This window comes from Muntiacus reevesi, chromosome 1 (genome assembly GCF_963930625.1).
Source record: "Muntiacus reevesi chromosome 1, mMunRee1.1, whole genome shotgun sequence".
NCBI lineage: Eukaryota > Metazoa > Chordata > Mammalia > Artiodactyla > Cervidae > Muntiacus > Muntiacus reevesi.
In genome coordinates, this window is record NC_089249.1 from 115687824 (window position 1) to 115710830 (window position 23007).

At 39.5% G+C, this 23007-nt stretch overlaps 1 protein-coding gene across 1 annotated transcript in view; it reads left to right on the forward strand.

The window, feature by feature from the left end:
- The window catches only part of LOC136149315 (guanylate-binding protein 6-like), a 41050-nt gene that overhangs the window by 4617 nt on the left and 13426 nt on the right, over positions 1–23007 (forward strand). The window contains 7 exon segments of the mRNA XM_065909507.1: positions 5723–5924; positions 9411–9538; positions 15673–15776; positions 15982–16178; positions 17709–17879; positions 17882–17953; positions 18962–19242. Of these exon segments, the coding sequence (XP_065765579.1) occupies positions 5729–5924; positions 9411–9538; positions 15673–15776; positions 15982–16178; positions 17709–17879; positions 17882–17953; positions 18962–19242 (1149 nt within the window). The 5' untranslated portion in view covers positions 5723–5728.

The window sequence follows — 23007 nt, forward strand, 5'->3', positions numbered from 1 at the left end:
AACAACTTGACAAGTGAAATGTTGCTTACATCCAAATATATTTGAACTTGGTCCTTGGAAAAGAAATGCAGCCTGGCAGCTGTAGAATCTCTCTATTCAGTGTGTTAAAGAAGATGATTACACTTTCAAGACAGACCTGAAAAGAAGGTGAATATTTTGTATTTTTTATATTCTTAGGAACAAATAATTTATTCAGCAAATGGTGTCTTTTTTATGTTGTTTTTGTTTTGTATAGTGAAACAGGCATTGAAGTTGGTGTTGTTTTAAGAATCTTACAGATTGTAAACAGAAATAAAGCTATATTAATAATAGTTATAGGCTTAAAGAATGTATTGCAGTAGAATCTAGTAAAATCTGTTCTGAATAAGGAAGATAAAAGTGTTCCTGTGTATTTCCTCTTATTTAATTTTTTATTTGCAGTTACAGTGTGTAATGTGTTTGTTTAATTGTGTCTTGTGTTTGTGGACTATAAGGAATGTCTGTAATCTGTTTTATAGAGAATGAATGTAAAAATTGCTTGAACTGCTTAGAAATACAGGCAGGGTCATTGTTTTTATAGAATTAGGTGTTTTCATTATCGCAAAGTAAGTTGATAGGTGGGTTATAACATGTTGTGTAGTTTTACCTTGGAGAGGTGTTGCCTCTAGAAAAGAATTTGTATTGATCGAGACATGTAAGAAGGAAGAGGAAGAAAGTTCAGGGCAATGAGTCAGACCTATTTGCCATAAAATTCTCTTTCATTTGTCATAAACCTTTTTTTTGTATTCATCATTTTATTTGCCATTTCTTATATCTTTTTACTAAAAGCATAGATCTTATTTTTCTTTAGCAACTATGAAGTGTCTTGTATGTTAGTATTTTATAGATTGGTAAATATATTTATTATATCATATATTATAATATATATATTTATTAATAGCTTAAATCTCTTTAGATTTTCTGTAAGAAAAACTTTTTGTAAGAGTAAGTTAATGTTCAGTAATTAATGTTCTAAAATCTTACTTCATTTGGAAATGATCTAGTTATTTAATAAACTTTTATTATTTAGTTTAGTGTAACTCCAGAAACTTAAGTTACCCCAATCCTAAGAGGTTGTTTTAGATTATAGTAATATATTATTCTATCAAAAAATAATTATTTTAATAGAGCTTATCTAAAAGTTTTCATCTCATTTATATATATATATGTATATATATAAAGAGTTACTTTTTTGTTGACAAATTTAGTTTACCTTAAACCTAGGCAAAATAAAAGTATTATATAATGTTGATGACTTAAGGTGTGTCTTAATTAGATTAACAAATAATTATATTTAGATTATATATTTAAATTATATTAGAGGAGTTAATAGAAATGTAAGGCGAAAGAAGTAATTGAGCAATTTTGTCCCCCTTTTTGAATTGCCATAGAATCTGAGATGATATCATAATTTGAATCTCTCTATAATTTGAATCAATTATTCCAGGATGAACAGTAATTCCTTTAGAAGCCAAATTAGATCAGCCTAGTAAAAGACTGAAGGTTTGTGGGGGCAGGGGTCCAAAATGTCTGGTAGGTACTCTAGAAGGGACTGCTTAAGGGTAAAGGAAAAAATCATTTAGGGCTGGTATATTGATGGCAGCATTGATCGGTGTTGAGGGTTTGAGGGAAAAGAGAATTTGCCTCTGGTTTTTGTTGTAGGGGGCCTGCGGGGTCCCATGTTTGGAATTTCCTGGAATAGGTTTTCCTTCAATATCAAATTTAGATTTACAGTCTTTGGCCCAATGCATTCCTCTATGGCAGTGAGGGCCAATTCTTGGAGATTTTTTATTAGCCTTCTTAGGGCAGTCCCTTTTTAAATGGTTTTTATCTCACATGTAAGTCATCCTTCATTTCCCTTATTAAAGGTAGTAGCCATTGTTTCAGCTAGTATTTGCATCTTTTGAGTTTTTGATCCTAGATTCTAACAAGCCTTCAAATAATCAGTAATAGTCCCAGTCTCACAAATTGCAGTGATAGCTCTTTGACATTCCTGATTTGCATTCTCATAAGCAAGTAATTTCTCTAGCTGTTTCTTGGTTTCTTCTCCGATTACAGTACGGGAAATAGCAGTTTCTAATCTAGCTAAAAAATTAGCATAACTTTCATTAGGATACAACAAAGGAGAGACTTTTGGAATTGCGCCTTTTTGGCAGAGGAGGAGCATTTGGGGCAGCCGGGGCAGGGCTAATAAGAAAATTTTGAAATATTTTGTGTTGTTTTAATTGGGCCTTTTGTAAAGTTTTGTCATTTAATTTATATTCATGTAATAAGTGTTCTGTCTGTTTTCGAATATTGGAAGTGCTAGAATTTACCTTGAAATGGCAGAATTACAGCTTTAATGAGAGCCCCTAGGGGCTAGAAATCAATTAGAATATTTTTTCATTGTTTGGTGGCTCATTCAACATTTTCTTTGGCCCGGTACCAAATTTCTAAATCAAAACTGCATTTTTCAGGGAACCAAGGATTACACTTAACCACTGTTTGAAAGTAAGCCTCTATTCGTTGGTGCAAAACCAAAAGTCCCTGAGCTTCAAACAAATGGTGAGGTAAATAGAGAAATGATGGGGCTTTCCAGCCGTTTGACCCGTGTCTTAGTACTTACTAACCTCAATAGCTCCAGACCTCAATAGGCCTCTGGCGTCACTCCGTCCAAAATGCCATGTATACCAGTGTCTGTGTTCTAGGCGCCAGTTGTTGGCATCCTTTAATGGACCAGGACCTGGCTGTCTGGAGTCAAAGATAAGAAAGTGAAAGAGAGAGAGAGCCGGAGGGAAGGAGAGAGAGAGAGAGAGAAAGAAAGAAAAAGAAAGAAAGAAAGAAAGACATGGGGACCCAAGCTCTGATGGAGCAAAGGTGCTTTAATGATTTTTCTGTGACTATATATAGGCTGTGGTACAAGAAGTTTCTTACGACAATGATAAAGATCAGAAAACTAAACGTATAGTAATCATTACCAAGGGAACAAGCGATAATAATAATGGTCACAAGGTCAGGAGACAATTCACATCTCAAAAAAGGGGGAGACACTAAGCAGTTCTGTTGTAAAAAGAATGTTTACTAAAGGAGACCCAAGCCTGTCTCACATAATGACCTCAGTCCTGAGAGCTGCATGCAGTTCTACTCCCTTCTAGCAGAAGCGGATAAGGAACAGAGGATTTATGAGAAACAGCATGTAGGAATCCTCCCGTCAAACACTCCCTGACATTTTCCTGTTGAAAAATTTTCCCTTGGGGTCTGTAATTGACAATTCTTCCATAACTGACCTCCAGTCTGTAGTTCTGCAACAAGCCCCCTTCTGGCTTGCTGACTCCATTTGAGTGAGTGAAGTTCATGTTTTTGGCGGGGGTGGGGGGTTGGGGACACATGAAACCCAGGTGGCTCAGAATCCGCTTGCCAGTGCAAGATATGCAGGAGACACCAGAGACGTGGGTTTGATCCCTGATTCAGGATCCCTTGGAGGAGAAAATGGCAACAGGCTCCACTATTCTTGCCTGGAGCACACAGCACATACATGATGGGGGAGGGGACACAGGCCTTCAAGTGAGATCTTACTTCCCAGACCACGGATGGAACTAGCACCCTCATCAGTGAAAGCACAGAGTCCCAACTACTGTCAGGGAATTCTCCAGGTTTTCCTTTATTAATTTTGACATAACACAGCATTAAAAGGTCATGTTTTACTCTCCCATTTCTGCTCCAAATCCACTATAGAAGAAGAAAAGAAATCGTACAGAAGAAATCTGTTAAATAAATAAATGTTTTTTCTCATAAAAAGATTTTAGATCCCTTATAATTCTTGACAATTTCAGGTTACAGAGCTCACTGACACATTATAACACACTGTCTAGTTGAAATAGTACATGAATCTAGAAAAAAATTTTTCATAATTTAGAGCCTATCTGTTACCAACTGTGCTGTAGTGAATCAAGAATTGTTCCTTTACATATAAACTGCTAAGAAAAAGAAGGTTTTGGAGGTAAGTTTCTTTTTCAAGGCATCAACAGATAATAAGCACTGTGAACCTTTAGGTTTGAACCCTGGCAGCCCGACTCCAGAACCTGTACTTGGACATCCCAGGATGGCTCTGAGCTCCTCCAGCCTGACTCTCCCCCCATCACTGTCCTCCCTCTCAGCTATTACCACTGGATATCCCCAGTCTGCTCATCTTCCTCTTGGGCTTGTCGTCCCACTTGCTTGCAACCAGGGAGGGAAGTGTCAGAGCCAGTCCTCCAGTTTCATTCAGTAATTACTGTCCCTGTCTTCAGACATTCAGTTGTAAAGCAATACTTACATAGAATTTACTGTGTACCAGCATAATTTTCAAAGTATTGTAAGCATCATGAAATCATGAGCTAGTTAATCCTCCATATAACCTTAATGACAGATTGAGTTTTATGTCTCATGCTGCCATTTTACAGAGGAAAAAACTGAGGCACAAAGAAATTAATCTTCTCGGCCGTCACACAGCCAGTAACATATGGAAACATGTGGATGTTGCTTAGTATTGTTTTTGAGAAAATAAAGGAACAGTCAAAGCCTTCTGACTTCTGTCTGTCTCCTAAGATCATGAAACATCTAATCATGGTGATGAAATCAATTAAAGTAGAGTCTGGCCCAGATGTGAGACCCTGGCATATCTAGCCAGACCTTATAACACCCTAGTTGCTTGCATCTCTTCTCTACCTGCTTAAATAATAAGAAATTCCCTTTAATTTCAGGTAGTAACTGAATTATTAACATGTGCAACTGTGTTAGGTACCTTCAAGATCTGTGCTGTTTTAAGAGAGAACAGCATCTTTATCTCAACTTCTTTCTCTCACAGTCACTCTTCTTCCAGCCTGTCCTACTCCACTGACTGCTTCATCTGGTCACCAGTCACATTCATTTTTCCTTTGTTGGCAAGGTTTTCCCTGATTAAATTCCATGTAAATTCAAATCCAATTCCCTGCTCATTTCCTTCTAAGCATTTGCCACCCTCTAATATCCACATATGTGGATGTTTTATTTTTTCACTTTCTGTATTATTTGTCTCCTTTACTAGAATAGAGATCATGAAGCAAGAATTTGTATCCATCTTGTTCACTGTTTGATCCTGAGCTTCTAGAACAGTGTCCAGCACATGGAAGGTTCTCAATAAATATTTGTGCAATTAATGAGTGATCATATCATTCTGGAACTCAAGAAATCATCTCTGGTCACTCCTCATCCCATTCATGTCCCATCTGTCTCTACTTACCCCCAAAACGTTAGTGTTTTCAAAGCTCTATCATCAGTGCTTTGTGTTCTCAGTCTGTTCTCTGTATGCCTCATGTGGGCAAGGTTGCATTAGGGTTCATTTAAGAATCAGTAAGATAATATACATACTGTACCTATACAGGCCTTGGCACACGAGGCTAAATACTTACCTTTTTGAAATATACAAAGCAAAGAGAATTGATATCTAAGTTCCACAAGCAGAAGACTAATGTGCATATGACTTCTGTAACCATGATGGATGACCTCAGGACCCTGTAGGGGTTTTTTCCCATTTTTTTAAATTGAAATATAATTTCTTTACAACATTGTGTCCATCCTGCTGTAGGAACATATGAATCAGCTATGTGTATGCATAAATCCTCTCCCTCTTGAGCCTCCTTTCTGTCCCCCCCATGCCACCCCTCTGGGACCTTGTGTTCTACTGAGTTGTTTCTCTGGGTTACAGCTTCCCATGGCATCTGGATCCACCATAATGGACCCCATCTGTCTGGTAAGAAACCAGAACAACCAGCTGACAGTAAATCCCAGAGCACTGAAGATTCTGGAGCAGATATCTCAGCCTGTGGTGGTGGTGGCCATCACAGGGCTCTATCGGACCGGAAAGTCCTACCTGATGAACCGCCTGGCAGGACAGAACCATGATGAGTGTTGTTCAAAACCCTTTACTTGGAAGCAGTGATAACACAATCTGCTGAATATCCTCTTCTAAGGTCATGTTAAGGAAGAGCCTAACTCCCTACTGAAGAAAACATCTAATTCTCACCACCGAATTTATAACTTCAAACCCATCCCTCCACAATGTTAAGTCTTGTATTCAGTAATCAAAAATTCCCAACCTCATCCAAATATCTACCTCATTTGTCCTGATCCTATCCACCGCCCTCTGCTCAGGAGCTCATCTTCAAAATCATTCCCTTCCCTTCTCCTTCACCACGTTTGCCCTAAACCACAGGGTCATTTCAGATAGCACACAAATGTTGTCCAACATGTTCTGTTTTTTGAAAAGGATAGAAGGAAGTACAGACAGATGAATCTCTGTAAAGCCCATATCTCAATGGGGCTACCACCCATCTTTTTTTGCTTCAGTTAATTTGCTTATTTCCAAACTTTGGTAAATTACACCTTCTTTTTTCTCTTTTTCCTACTATTAACTATAACACATACAGAATGGTGCATAAAATATACATATATAAATACTGCAAATTTGGTAAACATAATGTAATCATCTGGCTAATCACTATTCAGATCAAGAAATAATACTTCAACACCCAAAATCCCAAGTTATGCCCTCTCACACCTTCATTAGACTTCACCAGTGTTCTGATTTTCATGGGGTATTCTTTCACTCTTCCTTTTAGAAAATTGGTTCATATTATGTTTCTGTATTTGTAAAACATGAAGTGAAAATGAAAGTCGCTAAGTCGTGTCCAACTCTTTGCAACCCCATGAACTGTACAGTCCATGGAATTCTCTAGGCCAGGATACTGGAGTGGGTAGCCTTTCCCTTCTCCAACAGACCTTCCCAACCCAGGGATCAAACCCATGTCTTCCACATTGCAGGCAGATTCCTTACCAGCTAAGCCACATCCAGGTTGTAAAACATAGCTTGAACTTAATACAAGGGGAACTAAATTGTGCCAATCATTGGGGTCTTGCTTCTTTTGCTCAACAAGAAATTTATAAGGTTCATCTAGTTTGTCATACTTGACTGTAATTTATTTTTGTTCACTACTTTATAGTATGCTATTGACAAAGGATAGAAGAATTCACTCATTGTTAATGAACACTGTTACTACCTGTAGTTTACCTTTTATGGATGCTTCTGTTGTGAATATTGTTGTGTCTATCCTGGTGCACATGTACACTAGCTACCCCTGTGTGATATACTCAGAAGTGTAACTGCTGAGTCATAGAGTCCATATATTTTCAGGCACTCAAGACAATATCAAACAGTTTTTGAAGTTTTCTGTGCAATTTATGTGCTTATTAGCAGTAACTGGAATTCTCCACATCATTAAAAAAATCTGGTAAAAGACACTTTAACTTTGACTGATCTGGTGTCTATACAATTGCATGTTATTCGCCTCACTACAAATAAGCATCTGTACTTTTGAACATATTAATTTACTCTTTACATTTCCAATTTCATGAAATCTTTCTTTTTCTAAAGAGTTGCTTTCTTGGTTCTTATTGATTTTAGGAACAACCTGCCAAAGTCTTGGATATTGCTGTCTAAGGAAACTACACACCATTTCTTTCTTAATGCCTTCTTATGTGGCTCAGTGTCTCAGCATGATTAGGGAGTAGAACCTCAGCCAACTAAAATCTAAGAATCTTAGCTATTTCTTAGTGTCTCTCTCAGACTCTCTCTCTTATCTCTCTTACTCTATTTTCTTCCTTTCTTTCACTTTTTGCTTTGCAATCTCCCATTGGCCTCAAACAAAAACATTTTATATTTCCCTTTCTTTTAGAGAAACTCTTGACAACTAGTCAGGGGAGGACTGGTTTCTCTGTCAGGCTATATTACTTAGTATGTCATTTTTGAGTGATTAGAGATTTGAAAACTGTGAGAAAAGTTATCAGTCAAGTGTTTAAACAATCAAGGTGTTTAACAACAATCAAGAACTCTACTACTCCAGCTGTATGACAAGGAGACAAAAACCAAAAATCAAACAAAATCGGTGCCCAGTCAAGGTCCATGAGCAGAACTAAGTCAGCACACTCTGCCCTTGTTGTGACTCCTTTGTCTGTCCTTTACCTCACATAACTGACAGTGATGACTCCCAGTTATACCTTGTTTTTTCTCCATGTGGGAAATGGGAGCTTGTATTTCTTGGTATTAATCAGCAAGCAGTGTAAAGCCATCACGATGTAGAAGAGTGCAGATCACCTCAGGTGTTGTATCCTCTCTGAACAGAACACACAGGATATGATCATTGAATGGCCTGAGCCGTCCTGAACCATACTCCACTAGGGATATCATCATATCCATTTCTAGTCTCACTGAAGGCACCATGGGCATCTGGTGGGCACTTAACATCTTGAACTATAGATAAAATGCACTGCCTGCAGCTTTTAGGCATATACCTCACATAATCTCCCTCTGGGCCTTCCTGGTCTCTCAGTGGTAAAGAATCTGCCTGCAATGCAGCAACCATGTGAGACTCAAGTTAGATCCTGGGTAGGGAAGATGCCCTGGAGGAAAAAATGCAATCCACTCCAATATTCTTGCCTGGGAAATCCCATGGACAGAGGAGCCTGGTGGGCTACAGCCCAAGCACACACACAATCTCCCTCAGTTGTTTTAAGACTCTAGAAAGAAGGGCAAACAATTCTCATGGGCCTTTTCTGATTCACTGCTGTAATATCAGCAACCTTGAGTCAATGAACGAAGAATTCATCATTTCTTGAAGAGGAGAACAGAAATGAGGAAAATACAGGGAGGAAGGGAAGGAAAAATAAATCTATCAAGAGGTGTATCAGTCCAGGTCCTGGAAGGACATACGAAAGTCACTTAAGGGGTAAATCAAGATGATTAATGAAGAAATAATCACAAAGGAACAAGCAGAACAAAAGGAATCAATGATGGATGCAGAAGAAGTCAGAGGGTGGCAGGAACAATGGCCATGTAGCCTTTATATCTTCTGTAGTGTGAAGAAGCAAGCAATGAATGGATTTCAGAATGTGACAAAGACCAGAGCTACTGGATGGAGCCAAACAAAAGGAGATGTGGTCAAGGTAGAGGAAGAGAGGCCCCGGGACAACGTGGCTCACAAGGGTGGAAGCCAGGGGAACAGGAGGCTTACTCCCGATCTCCTGCTGGTACTGCTGGGACTCTATCAGAAAGTGGGGAATATGGGAACTCTTCAGTATCAGATAACTAGAAAGGTTAACAGAGTTTACATTGACTTCTTAATGTGACACAGTATGAGCCATTAATGTTAGAAGGTGAATAAGGCACATTAAATATTTCTTGGGAAGGTCCTGAGTATGTGTAGCACTTGTCCTTGCTGAAATGGAAACACCTATCCCAACCCAGGCACTCACATTCCAATCATTTTACCAAAGCAATCCCTGGGTAGCCTGCACTCTCTGCTCTTCCACTGTGTTGCTTAATTCTCTTTTTTGTGCAGGTTTCCATCTGGGCTCCACAGTACAGTCTGAAACCAAGGGAATCTGGATGTGGTGTGTGCCCCACCCCTCCAAGTAGAACCACACCTTGGTCCTTCTGGACACCGAGGGTCTGGGTGAAACGGAGAAGGTAAGGCAGGGAATCTTTATTCCTTACTCTACTTACATTTCAATTTCCCACCTCAGTTCAATTTTTATGACATGTCCCAATCAAATTATGCCAATCAAACTATGAATAATGAGGCTAAAAAACCTTTCCTTGAATTTGTTCTATAATAAGTTCAATAGTTTGGTTATTATAGATCAGTTCAGTTCAGTCGCTCAGTCGTGTCCGACTCTTTGTAACCCCATAAATCACAGCATGCCAGGCCTCCCTGTCCATCACCAACCCCCAGAGTTTACTCAAACTCATGAACATCGAGTCAGTGATGCCATCCAACCATCTCATCCTCTGCTGTCCCTTTCTCCTCCTGCCCCCAATCCCTCCCAGCATCAGGGTCTTTTCCAATGAGGCAACTCATTGCATGAGGTGGCCAAAGTACTGGAGTTTCAGCTTCAGCATCAGTCCTTCCAATGAACACCCAGGACTGATCTCCTTTAGGATGGACTGGTTGGATCTCCTTGCAGTCCAAGTGACTCTCAAGAGTCTTCTCCAACACCACAGTTCAAAAGCATCAATTTTTTGGTGCTCAGATTTCTTCACAGTCCAACTCTCACAACCATACATGACCACTGGAAAAACCATAGCCTTGACCAGACAGACCTTTGTTGGCAAAGTAATGTCTCTGGCTTTTAATATGCTGTCTAGGCTGGTCATAACTTTACTTCCAAGGAGTAAGCGTCTTTTAATTTCAAGGCTGCAGTCACCATTCGCAGTGATTTTGGAGCCCAAAACAATAAAGTCTGACACTGTTTCCACTGTCTCCCCATCTATTTCCCATGAGGTGATGGGACCAGATGCCATGATCTTAGTTTTCTGAATGCTGAGCTTTAAGCCAACTTTTTCACTCTCCTCTTTCACTTTCATCAAGAAGCTTTTCAGTTCCCCTTCACTCTCTGCCATAAGGGTGGTGTCATCTGCATATCTGAGGTTATTGATATTTCTCCCAGCAATTTTGATTCCAGCTTGTACTTCTTCCAGCCCAGCATTTCTCATGATGTACTCTGCATACAAGTTAAACAAGCAGGGTGACAATATACAGCCTTGACATACTCCTTTTCCTATTTGGAATCAGTCTGTTGTTCCATGTCCAGTTCTAACTGTTGCTTCTTGACCTGCATACAGGTTTCTCAAGAGGCAGGTCAGGTAGTCTGGTATTCCCATCTCTTTCAGAATTTTACACAGTTTATTGTGATCCACACGGTCGAAGACTTTGGTGTAGTCAATAAAGCAGAAATAGATTTTTTTTCTGAAACTCTTGTTTTTTTTTTTATGATCCAGCGGATATTGGCAATTTGATCTCTGGTTCCTCTGCCTTTTCTAAAACCAGCTTGAACATCTGGAACTTCTCAGTTCACGTATTGCTGAAGCCTGGCTTGGAGAATTTTGAGCATCACTTTACTAGCGTGTGAGATGAGTGCAATTATGCGGTAGTTTGAGCATTCTTTGGGATTGCCTTTCTTAGGGATTGGAATGAAAACTGACCTTTTCCAGTCCTGTGGCCACTGCTGAGTTTTCCAAATTTGCTGGCATATGGAGTGTAGCACTTTCACAGCATCATCTTTCAGGATTTGAAATAGCTCAACTGGAATTCCATCACATCCACTAGCTTTGTTCATAGTGTTGCTTTCCAAGGCCCACCTGATTTCACATTCCAGGATGTCTGGTTCTAGGTGAGTGATCACACCATTGTGATTTTCTGGGTCATGAAACTCTTTCTTGTACAGTTCTTCTGTGTATTCTTGCCACCTCTTCTTAATATCTTCTGCTTCTGTTAGGTTCATAGCATTTCTGTCCTTTATCGAACCCATCTTTGCCTGAAATATTCCCTTGGTATCTCTAATTTTCTTGAAGAGACCTCTAGTCTTTCCCATTCTGTTGTTTTCCTCTATTTCTTTGCATTGATGGCTGAGGAAGGCTTTCTTATCTCTCCTTGCTATTTTTTGGAACGCTGCATTCACATGGTAATATCTTTCCTTTTCTTCTTTGCTTTTCGCTTCTCTTTTCGCAGTTATTTGTAAGGCCTCTTCAGACAACCATCTTGCCTTTTTGCATTTCTTTTCCATGGGGATGGTCTTGATCCCTGTCTCCTGTACAATGTCGAACCTCCATCCATAATTCATCAGGCTCTCTGTCTATCAGATCTAGTCCCTTAAATTTAATTCTCACTTCCACTGTATAGTCATAAGGGATTTGATTTAGGTTATACCTGAATGGTCTAGTGGTTTTCCCCCACTTTCTTCAGTTTAAGTCTGAATTTGGCAATAAGGAGTTCATTATCTGAGCCACAGTCAGCTCCTGGTCTTGTTTTTGCTGACTGTATAGAGCTTCTCCATCTTTGGCTGCAAAGAATATAATCAATCTGATTTCGGTGTTGACCATCTGGTGATATCCATATGTAGAGTCTTCTCTTCTGTTTTTGGAAGAGGGTGTTTGCTATGACCAGTGCGTTCTCTTGGCAAAACTTTATTAGCCTTTGTCCTGCTTCATTCCATACTCCAAGGCCAAATTTGCCTGTTACTCCAGGTGTTTCTTGACTTCCTACTTTTGCATTCCAGTCCCCTATAATGAAAAGGACATCTTTTTTTGGGTGTTAGTTATAAAAGGTCTTATAGGTCTTCATAGAACCGTTCAACTTCAGCTTCTTCAGTGTTACTAGTTGGGGCATAGGCTTGGATCTGGACTTAACATTCCAGGTTCCTATACAATATTGCTCTTTATAGCCTCAGACCTTGCTTCTGTCACCAGTCCCATTTACAACTGGGTACTGTTTTTGCTTTGGCTCCATCCCTTCATTTTTTCTGGACTTATTTCTCCATTGATCTCCAGTAGCATATTGGGCACCTACCGACCTGGGGAGTTCTTCTTTCAGTATCCTATCATTTTGCCTTCTCATACTGTTCATGGGGTTCTCAAGGCAAGAATACTGAAGTGGTTTGCCATTCCCTTCTCCAGTGGACCACGTTCTGTCAGACCTCTCCAACATGCCCCAACCATCTTGGGTGGCTCCACATGGCATGGCTTAGTTTCATTGAGTTAGACAAGACTGTGGTCCTGTGATCAGATTGGCTAGTTTTCTGTGATTATGGTTTTGGTGTGTCTGCCCTCTGATGCCCTCTAGCAACACCTACTGTCTTACTTGGGCTTCTCTTACCTCGGACGTGGGGTATCTCTTCACAGCTTCTCCAGCAAACCGCAGCTGCTGCTCCTTACCTTGGCAGAGGAGTATCTTCTCACGGCCGCCGCTCCTGATCTTGAATGTGGAGTAGCTCCTCTCAGCCCTCCTGCATTATTATAGATAGATCTTCTTATTTTCAGCACTGAGACAAAAAATGTGCTGTGCTGTTGCTTAGTTGCTCAGTTGTACAGAGGGAACATACCTCAACATAATAAAAGCTATATATGACAAACCCACAGCAAACATTATCCTCAATGGTGAAAAATTGAAAGCATTTCCCCTAAAATCAGGAACAAGACAAGGGTGCCCACTCTCACCACTACTATTCAACATAGTGTTGGAAGTTTTGGCCACAGCAATCAGAGCAGAAAAACAAATAAAAGGATCCAGATAGGAAAAGAAGAAATGAAACTCTGACTGCTTGCAGATGGCATGATCCTCTACATAGAAAGCCCTAAGACTATACCAGAAAATTACTAGAGTTAATCAATGAATATAGTAAAGTTGCAGAATATAAAATTAACACACAGTTGTTATTCTTTGCAACCGCATGGACTATAGCCCATCAGGCTCCTCTGTCCATGGGGATTCTCCAGGCAAGAATACTGGAGTGGGTTGCCATGCCCTCCTCCACAGGAGAGGAAAGATATAAGTTAATAAATATTTATTAGGCATCTGAATCCCAGGGCTTTGTGTTAAATGCAACAGGTATCACAGTGATGGAGCTAAAGGCCCATAGCTCAGTTGGGGAGGTAAGAAATATGCAGTGTTATCAGCACATGGAACCATGTTTACACAAAGTGATAACCTATATCAGTTGTTAGTTTGGGAAATCTGGTGAAAGCTAGACTGGTAGAAGTCTGGCTATGGTCAGAAGACTATAACCAGTCTTCCACCAGTTATAGTGGTGGAAGACTATAGTTATAGTCCAGTGGAAGCTATAACTCATGGGAACAATGGGCTCTACTAATTGAGAGCTGTGGAGTTGATGGGGTTGTAAGTAGAAACCATTAAATAGAGTTTCTCTGAATAAAAATCTATTTTAATAAAAAATATTTAATAAAATAACATTTTTTAAAAATTAATAAAATTTAAAGGTCTATTTAACAAAAATCTATTATATATATATATTTAAAATCTCCAGAAAAGCTCCTTCTATACAAGGAACATTTTATTCCAAGGCTCTGGGCATTGTCAGTGAACTCTTAACTGAAAAGCTTTGTAAATGGGATAACTTTAGATATTTTGACTCTCTAGTGTTAAGCTACAATCAGTTTTTTCTCCTTATTTGTATTAATCTACATCTAAATTAAATGTAGGAGCTTTGAATCTTGGGTTTCATCACTGCAGAAAAGAGTTGGGACATTAATTCATGAATTCTGAATTATAAATCAAAATTTAACTTATTCAGTAATCACATTAGTGTCAACCCAAGATGGTCTATGATTCATAATAGATTGTAGTTTTAATAACCTGTGTCATTTATCTAACCTCACTTGCCATAAGCCAAAGCACAGCAAACTGCATACTGATAGCAGCAGAACCACTTGCTGGTCTCACTATCTGTAATGTATCTGGGTGAAAAAAATTGAAAGTGTTAGCCATTCAGTCGTGTCCAACTCTTTGTAACCCCATAGACTGTAGCCAGTCAGTCTCCCCTGTCCATGGAATTCTCCAGGCAGGAATACTGGAGTGGTTAGCCATTCCCTTTTCCAGGGAATCTTCTGGACCCAGGGATCGAGCCCAGGTCTCCTTATTGCAGGCAGATTCTTTACTGTCTGAGCCACCAGGGAAGCCCAAGAATTCCATATAAATCAGTTCCAAAGTCACTCATGACTTGTTCTGAATATCATTTTCCACCTCATCTACTACCACACACGTAACATCACTTCAGCCAAATAAAATAACCTGGTAATACCTCTATATAACCACAGTTTCTGGCAATCATGATCAGCTTCTGTGGGCCCTTCCACTTGCATGGTCCGTGAAGTGACTGAAGTGAAAGCCCTCAGTCGTGTCCAACTCTTTGCGACCCCATGAACTATAGAGTCCATGGAATTCTCCAGGCCAGCATACTGGAATGAGTAGCCTTTCCCTTCTCCAGGGGATCTTCAAACCCAGGGATCAAACCCAGGTCTCCCGCACTCCAGGCAGATTCTTTACTATCCCACATTGCAGGCAAATTCTTCACCAATTGAGCTATCAGGGAAGCCCTAGAGTTTCACAAATCTACTTTCTATCAATTCTTTAATGCCCAGTTCTTTTCAGCTTAATGTCATCACATCACTGTAAGACACAATCACTCTTGGCTTTGAATGCACAGAGTATTTTTTTTTCTGTCTTTGTGGTATTACTCCTTTGTCTATTACAGTAACACATTTGGTTCCACACTGAGTTGTTTATCATCTTGGATAAATATGTATGTTCCCATATATATCTGACCCTCCAGAAAGCCGTCTCTCTAGGGTAGGGATTATTATGTGGAACTTTATATTCAAGTAAGTCAATGAGTATCTCCTGTTATCTAGATGAACAGTTAGTAGTTGAATTTAATTGATTAGTATTTCTATTCCTAATATACATCATGATCTAGAAAATGTTGCAAAAGGAATCATTGTCCACTTTCTACTGGAAAACTTATGTTCCAGGTGCTGTAGTAAACATTCAAACATATATAAGATGCCATTCATTTCTGTTAATAGCTAATCACACAAAAGAGCTTAGATGGGTCAATATCAACACCAGAAAAATTTGCATTTTGTCCATGGTGTCACAAAGAGTCGGACACGACTGAGTGACTGAACTGAACTGAGCTGAAAATTTATGTTGCTTGCCTTACTATCGAGTTACGTACTGCTGTTACAGCAAATGAACAGTGAATGAGAGCATGAGGAGCAGTGTCCTCACCCTGTAATGTACTTTCTAGGGGGACTCCAAAAATGACTCGTGGATCTTTGCCCTGGCCATGCTCCTGAGTTTTATCTACAACAGCATGAGCACCATCAACCACCAGGCTCTGGAGCAGCTGCAGTATCCTTCCAGAGCTAAACTAGCACATTTCATTGAGTTTCATTGGGAATAGCAACTGACACCGTTTCTCCTTTTCCACAACGCCATTCTGTTGACTGATGAGATGGTAAAATGGGGCAAAAGGGAATAGTTGTAAAACTTGTTTTGGGATAGGAGCTGGAAATTTTGTTGGAGAGTGCTTCTTTTTCATTAGCTAACATCCCAGCTATGTGACTGAATTAACGGAGCTGATCAGAATCAAACCATCTCCCATCTCCGATGATGTAGAGGACTCAGTCGAGTTTGTGAGGTTCTTTCCGGACTTTGTCTGGGCTGTGCGGGATTTCATGCTAGAGCTGGAGTTAAATGGAAACCCCATAACTGAAGATGAGTACCTGGAGAATGCCTTGAAGTTGATTCCAGGTATCAGAGCAGGGGCAAGGTGGTAGAAAGCTCAGTAGGAAATGGGATCAAGAGTCCTGACATTCAGCACTTGATGTCAATCTTAATTTGGGGTTGGAATGAGGCCATGCTAATGGTGCCTGGTGAATGACTGGTGGGTGGCTTCAGTCATTATTGTTACTGGAAAAACTTCAGAGACCAGAGCATAAACTCACTGAAGAAATTTAGAATCTAGTATTAAACAAACGATTTTAGAAAAATCATGAAGAAAAAGTCTCACATACTGTATTACATATTAAGTGCTTCTTCTTTCCTCATCAAATTGAAATTGGTAGATGTAGAATCATAAGGTAAATAAAAGGATTAATTTGTGAAATATTGATACACTTCACAGAGTGTTTTTTATTACCCATATAGATATATTCTTAATAGATAAGCTGTTTATACTCTAATTCAATCAAAAGAAAAGCATTGCTACATCCTTCCAGTGAGACTATCAGATCTTCAAATGGTTTCTCATAACATCATACTCTTCATTCTAGAGCCTTACACCATATGTACATGCATGCTCGTGTGCTCAGTTGCTCAGTCATGTTTGACTCTTTTCAACTCTGTGGACTGTAGCCCGCCAGGCTCCTCTGTCCTTGAGATTTTTCGGGCAAGAATACTGGAGTGGGCTGCCATTTCCTCCTCTGTGGATCTCCCTACCCAGGGATTGAACTCACATCTCCTTTGTCTCCTGCATTGGCAGGTGGATTCTTTACGATTGAGCCACCTATAACCTCTCTTACGTGGTATATGTCATATTCATATGCTAGTTGGTTACTCAGATTATATTTAGCAGAGAGAATAATAGGTGGTACCTAGAAGTAATATTGATTTTGTTTGTTTAATCATATATTTACACTTCCAATAAATACTTATTGAACTGATGGTATATGCCCCAAATCTCTCCGTATGATACTGTCACATACAGTAGAAAGTGTTGCAGAGGACTGATAGAGTGTCCTCATTTCCTTTAGGCCAATCTAACCATGAGATTATGTATGCTACAGTAATCTCAAAACATATTTGTAGAATGTGCATTTTTACTCAATTTTATAAAGCTTTTCTTTCCTATGTCATTTGTTTCCAATGTGATTTCTTTCCCAGATATATTGTGTATATCCTTATTTCCACCATTACTTTCATGTCTGAAATAGAGGTTGTAACATCAGAATAGTGTTTTTGACAGTTATTTGGGTTGGTTTATCTTTCAAGAAGCACCTAATAAATAATTGATCCAGTGCACACTATGCAATGGTTGAGGAAAACAAAAGTTTCTTCAGTTGGTATAAATAGTTCTTTTTCCTCCCCAAAAGTATTTCCTTCAGTCTTGGCTCAGTATAAAAATAGAGTTTCTATGGTAGATTAGTGTAAGCTTGATTTTCAAATAGAAAAGATTTCAGGCATGGGAATTAGAGTGAGTGCATAAATTCCTGGAAATCAAAGTCCTCAGCCCCCTTACCAAGAGTCTGTCTCTTCTTTGATTATTCTTTTCTGCTTTTGCAGATGAAAATCCCCAAATTCAAAATTCCAACTTACCCAGAGAGTGTATCAGGAAGTTCTTTCCCAAACGGAAGTGTTTCGTCTTTGACCGCCCTGCAAGTAACAGAAAACAATTACTCCATCTTGAGGAAATACCAGAGAACCAACTGGATGGGAATTTCCAGAAGCAGTCAAAGTTTTCTGCTCCTATATCTATACCCATGCAAAGGCCAAGAGCTTAAAAGAGGGAATCACTGTCACTGGGACAAGTGAGCCTCCTTTGCTACAGCATGTCTCTCTGTGATTCACTGTGGGTGAGGAATGTATGGTGGAGTTGAAGTTGTAAATGTACTCTGGGATTGTCAGTAATGTGCTTTCTTCCTTTTTCTTTCATTAATTGTGTTCTCTGTATAATTTGGAAAATCAGATATTCATCCCCCACATAGAAATGCATGTTTCTTCATTAAAATATCCTTGTATGAGGATTTTTTGAAGCATACCAAATCTCATGAAACTATTGGGTTGGCCAGAATGTTCTTTCAGGTTTTTCAGTAAGATATTATGGAAAAACCCAAACAAATGTTTTGGCCAAACCAATATTACACTAAAGATATTTTAAGGATAGACATATTCATGGTAATGAGCCTCTGAGTGGATAAGTGTTTCTAGTGAGGATATACAAGGTATTCTGTGAATTTACATGAATCAATAATAAGTAGTAAGTCATGAATCCATGTAAACTCATTGAGAGTCTGAGAAAGAAGTGTAAATATAATCTTATGTGATGCTGGCTTCGTGCCCATGTCAGTGGGGCAGTCACATAATGCCCTGTGCTGAGATGGGCCTGCTTGCTTTAAAGTTTGTATCATGGTCTGGAAATTCTTGATGATATTTTTACATGTGGCACTACATTTTCATTTGCAAATAGTGCTCACAAAATATGCAATTTACTCACACATATATAAGTTCTTTGTATTTTATTACAATGGGAAAAGTGTTACAGAAGAACTTTGAACATATTGTTTGAGATAATTCGGTGAATAGTATATTGTGATGAACTGAGAACTATAAAATAGAGTGCATAGGAGACACAGTAATGTTACTATAAGAAGTTATAGAAGGTGGAGGATACAATGATGAGGATAAGGATGAAGATGAGGAGAAGAAAGAAAACCTCAAATTCAATAAAACTTTAATAGTTTTAAGTGTACTGATCTAAAGTCCATAAAACAAGGGAGAATGTTCTGTTTCTTTTCAAAATATACTGTGTCATTCAGGGCTGGGAACTCTGGTGGAGGCCTACGTGTATGCCATCAACAGTGGATCAGTTCCTTGTCTGGAGAACGCGGTGACAATTCTGGCCCAGGGTGAGAACTCAGCAGCTGTGCAGAAGGCAGCTGACCACTAGAGTGAGCAGATGATCAAGCGACTGAGCCTCCCCACAGACACACTCCAGGAGCTGCTAGACGTGCACGCAGCCTGTGAGAAGAAAGCCATTGCAGTCTTCATGGAGCACTCCTTCAAGGATGAAAAGAAGGATTTCCAGAAGAAACTTCTGGTAATGTAGCCTAGAATATAGCCTTCCTGATACCTTTTCTTCTAAAAATGTACTTAAGCTCCTTCTTTTCACTTGTGGTTCACATGCTTCTCATTTATAAAAGGAGTTTGGATTCATGTGAAAGACAGGACTCTACTGGCTACATTCCATCCTTTGTTCTAAAAACTGGCCTCTTTACTTTCTACTGTAAACAAATTACCCTATACTTAGCTATTTAAAACAACACACATTTATTAACTCAAAATTCTTCAGGTTAGATCCCAACTCAGGGTGTACAGGTGATATACTCTGTGTACAACAAGATGGGGTGGGGAGAAGGCTCCCAAGAATAAACAGCAAACAGTTTGTCATAGGATAAGAAGAATTTGATTTGAGCCAAATGAGGACTAGTGCCCTGAAGATACATATACAAGAAGCATTTTCATTGTGTTCCACTGGACTCCAAAATGGGGACGGGGTTGGGGGGGGGGGGGTTGTTGCAAGACCCTCAATATAGGCAAAACCCACAAAATTACCTGTATTATTGGTTAAGAATTAACAAAGTTAGAAAGAAATTGGAGAGAAGTAAGAGTGCTTGTTAAAGTATTGTTTGGAGTCTGAAACCATTGCCTATTTGCAAAGGGATCTTTGAGACCATAAGTTTACAACTTCCAATTGCTATTATAGCAGACACTGTTTTGGGAATGGATAGTGGCATACTTGAGTATGATAAAGTTAAGAAGATTGAAGTTCTCAGTGATGCAGAAACATGCCTGAAACCACATCTACAATGGCCACCAAGCTCAGTTTTGAATTTCTGCACGTTATTCCATTTTCATTTTTAAATGTATTTCTTTAATGATTAAAGCAGATGTAAATGCTTGCTTGATAAGCCACAAACAGGTTATTGTATGTAACATAAAGTTGAACTTAAATTCGTGTATAATCCACTCTGTCCTCCCCCTGTGCAAACATGTGAATATATCTTTCTCCAACACTCATATTGGCTCTGGAAAACCACTCTGCTCCATCATTTAGCCAGCAATGGTGCCCTGTATTTTTCTTTTGTTGCTCATCTCTCTGATTACCTTTTCTGTCACCAAAAAAAAAAAAAAAGAAAAACAATAGATGTGAAAGACTTATGTGATTCGGTAATGTCCACTAGGGTCATCTCTACTTTTTAAAGTAACCTATGCTATATAACATAATCTAAATGCTAATAGAGTTTTGCCAAGAGAACGCACTGGTCATAGCAAACACCCTCTTCCAACAACACAAGAGAAGACTCTACACAGGGACATCACCAGATGGTCAACACCGAAATCAGATTGATTATATTTTTGCAGCCAAAGATGGAAAAGCTCTGTCCAGTCAGCAAAAACAAGACCAGGAGCTGACTGTGGCTCAGAAAATGAACTCCTTATTGCCAAATTCAGACGTAAATTTAAGAAAGTGGGGGAAGCTACTAAACCATTCAGTTTAGTTCAGTTCAGTTCAGTCGCTCAGTTGTGTCCGACTCTTTGTGGCCTGGTGAACTGCAGCACACCAGGCCTCCCTGTCCATCACCAACTCCCAGAGTTCACCAAAACCCATGTCCAGCCAGTCGGTGATGCCATCCAACCATCTCATCCTCTGTCATCCCCTTCTCCTTCTGCCCTCAATCGTTCCCAGCATCAGGGTCTTTCCAAATGAGTCAGCTCTTCTCATTAGGTGGCCAAAGTATTGGAGATTCAACTTCAACATCAGTCCCTCCAATAAACACTCAGGACTGATCTCCTTAAGGATGGACTTGTTGGATCTCCTTGCAATCCAAGGGACTCTCAAGAGTTTTCCCCAACACCACAGTTCAAAAGCACCAATTCTTTGGCCCTCAGCCATCTTTATAGTCCAACTCTCACATCCATACATGACCACTGGAAGAACCATAGCCTTGACTAGACGGACCTTTGTCGTCAAAGTAATGCCTCTGCTTTTTAATATGCTAACCAGGTTGGTCATAACTTTTCTTCCAAGGGGCAAGTGTCTTTCAATTTCATGGCTGCAATCACCATCTGCAGTGATTTTGGAGCCCCCAAAAATAAAGTCAGCCACTGTGTCCACTGTTTCCCAATCTATTTGCCATGAGGTGATGGAACCAGATGCCATGATCTTAGTTTTCTGAATGTTGAGTTTTAAGCCAACTTTTTCACTTTCCTCTTTCTCTTTCATCAAGAGGCTCTTTAGTTATTCACTTTCTGCCATAAGGGTGGAGTCATCTGCATTTCTGAGGTTATTGATGTTTCTCCTGGCAAACTTGATTCCACCTTGTGCTTCCTCCAGCCCAGCATTTCTCATGATGTACTCTGCATATAAGTTAAACAAGCAGGGTAACAATATGCAGCCTTGATGTACTCCTTTCCCTATTTGGAACCAGTCTGTTGTTCCATGTCCAGTTCTAACTGTTGCTTCCTGACCTGCATACAGGTTTCTTAAGAGGCAATTCAGGTGGTCTGGTATTCCCATCTCTTTCAGAATTTTCCACAGTTTATTGTGACCCCCACAGTCAAAGGCTTTGGCATAGTCAATAAAGCAGAAATAGATGTTTTTCTGAAACTCTCTTGCTTTTTCGATGATCCAGTGATGTTGGCAATTTGATCTCTGGTTCCTCTGCCTTTTCTAAAACCATTCAGGTATGACCTAAATCAAATCCCTTATTATTATATAGTGGAAGTGACAAATAGATTTAAGGGACTAGATCTGATAGACAGAGTGCCTGATGAACTATGGACAGAGGTTTGTAACATTGTATAGGAGTCAGGAATCAAAACCATCCCCAGGAAAAAGAAATGCAAAAAAGCAAAAGGGCGGTCTGACGAGGCCCTACAAATAGCTGTGAAAAGAAGAGAAGTGAAAAGCAAAGGAGAAAAGGAAAGTTATATACATTTGACTGCAGAGTTCCAAAGAATAGCAAGGAGAGATAAGAAAGCCTTTCTCAGCGATCAATGCAAAGAAATAGAGGAAAACAACAGAATGGGAAAGACTAGAGATCTCTTCAAGAAAATTAGAGATATCAAGGGAATATTTCATGCAAAGATGGGCTCAATAAAGGACAGAAATGCTATGGACCTAACGGAAGCAGAAGATATTAAGAAGAGGTGGTAAAAATACACAGAAGAACTGTACAGAAAAGATCTTCTCGATCCAGTTAATCCCAATGGTGTGATCACTCACCTAGAGCCAAACATCCTAGAATGTGAAGTCAAGTGGGCCTTAGGAAGCATCAAGACTATCAAAGCTAGTGGAGATGATGGAATTCCAGTTGAGCTATTTCAAGTCTTAAAAGATGGTGCTCTGAAAGTGTTGCACTCAATATGTCAGCAAATTTGGAAAACTCAGCAGTGGCCACAGGACTGGAAAAGGTCAGTTTTCACTCCAATCCCAAGGAAAGGAAATACCAAAGAATGCTCAAACTACCACACAATTGCACTCACCTCACACGCTGGTAAAATAATGCTCAAAATTCTCCAAGCCAGGCTTCAACAATATGTGAACAGTGAACTTCCAGATGTTCAAGCTGGTTTTAGAAAAGGCAGAGGAACCAGAGCTCAAATTGTCAACATCTTCTGGATCATCGAAAAAGCAAGAGAGTTCCAGAAAAACATCTATTCTGCTTTATTGATTATGCCAAAGCCTTTGACTGTGGGGGTCACAATAAACTGTGGAAAATTCTGAAAGAGATGGGAATACCAGACCACCTGACCTGTCTCTTGAGAAACCTGTATGCAGGTCAGGAAGCAACAGTGAGAA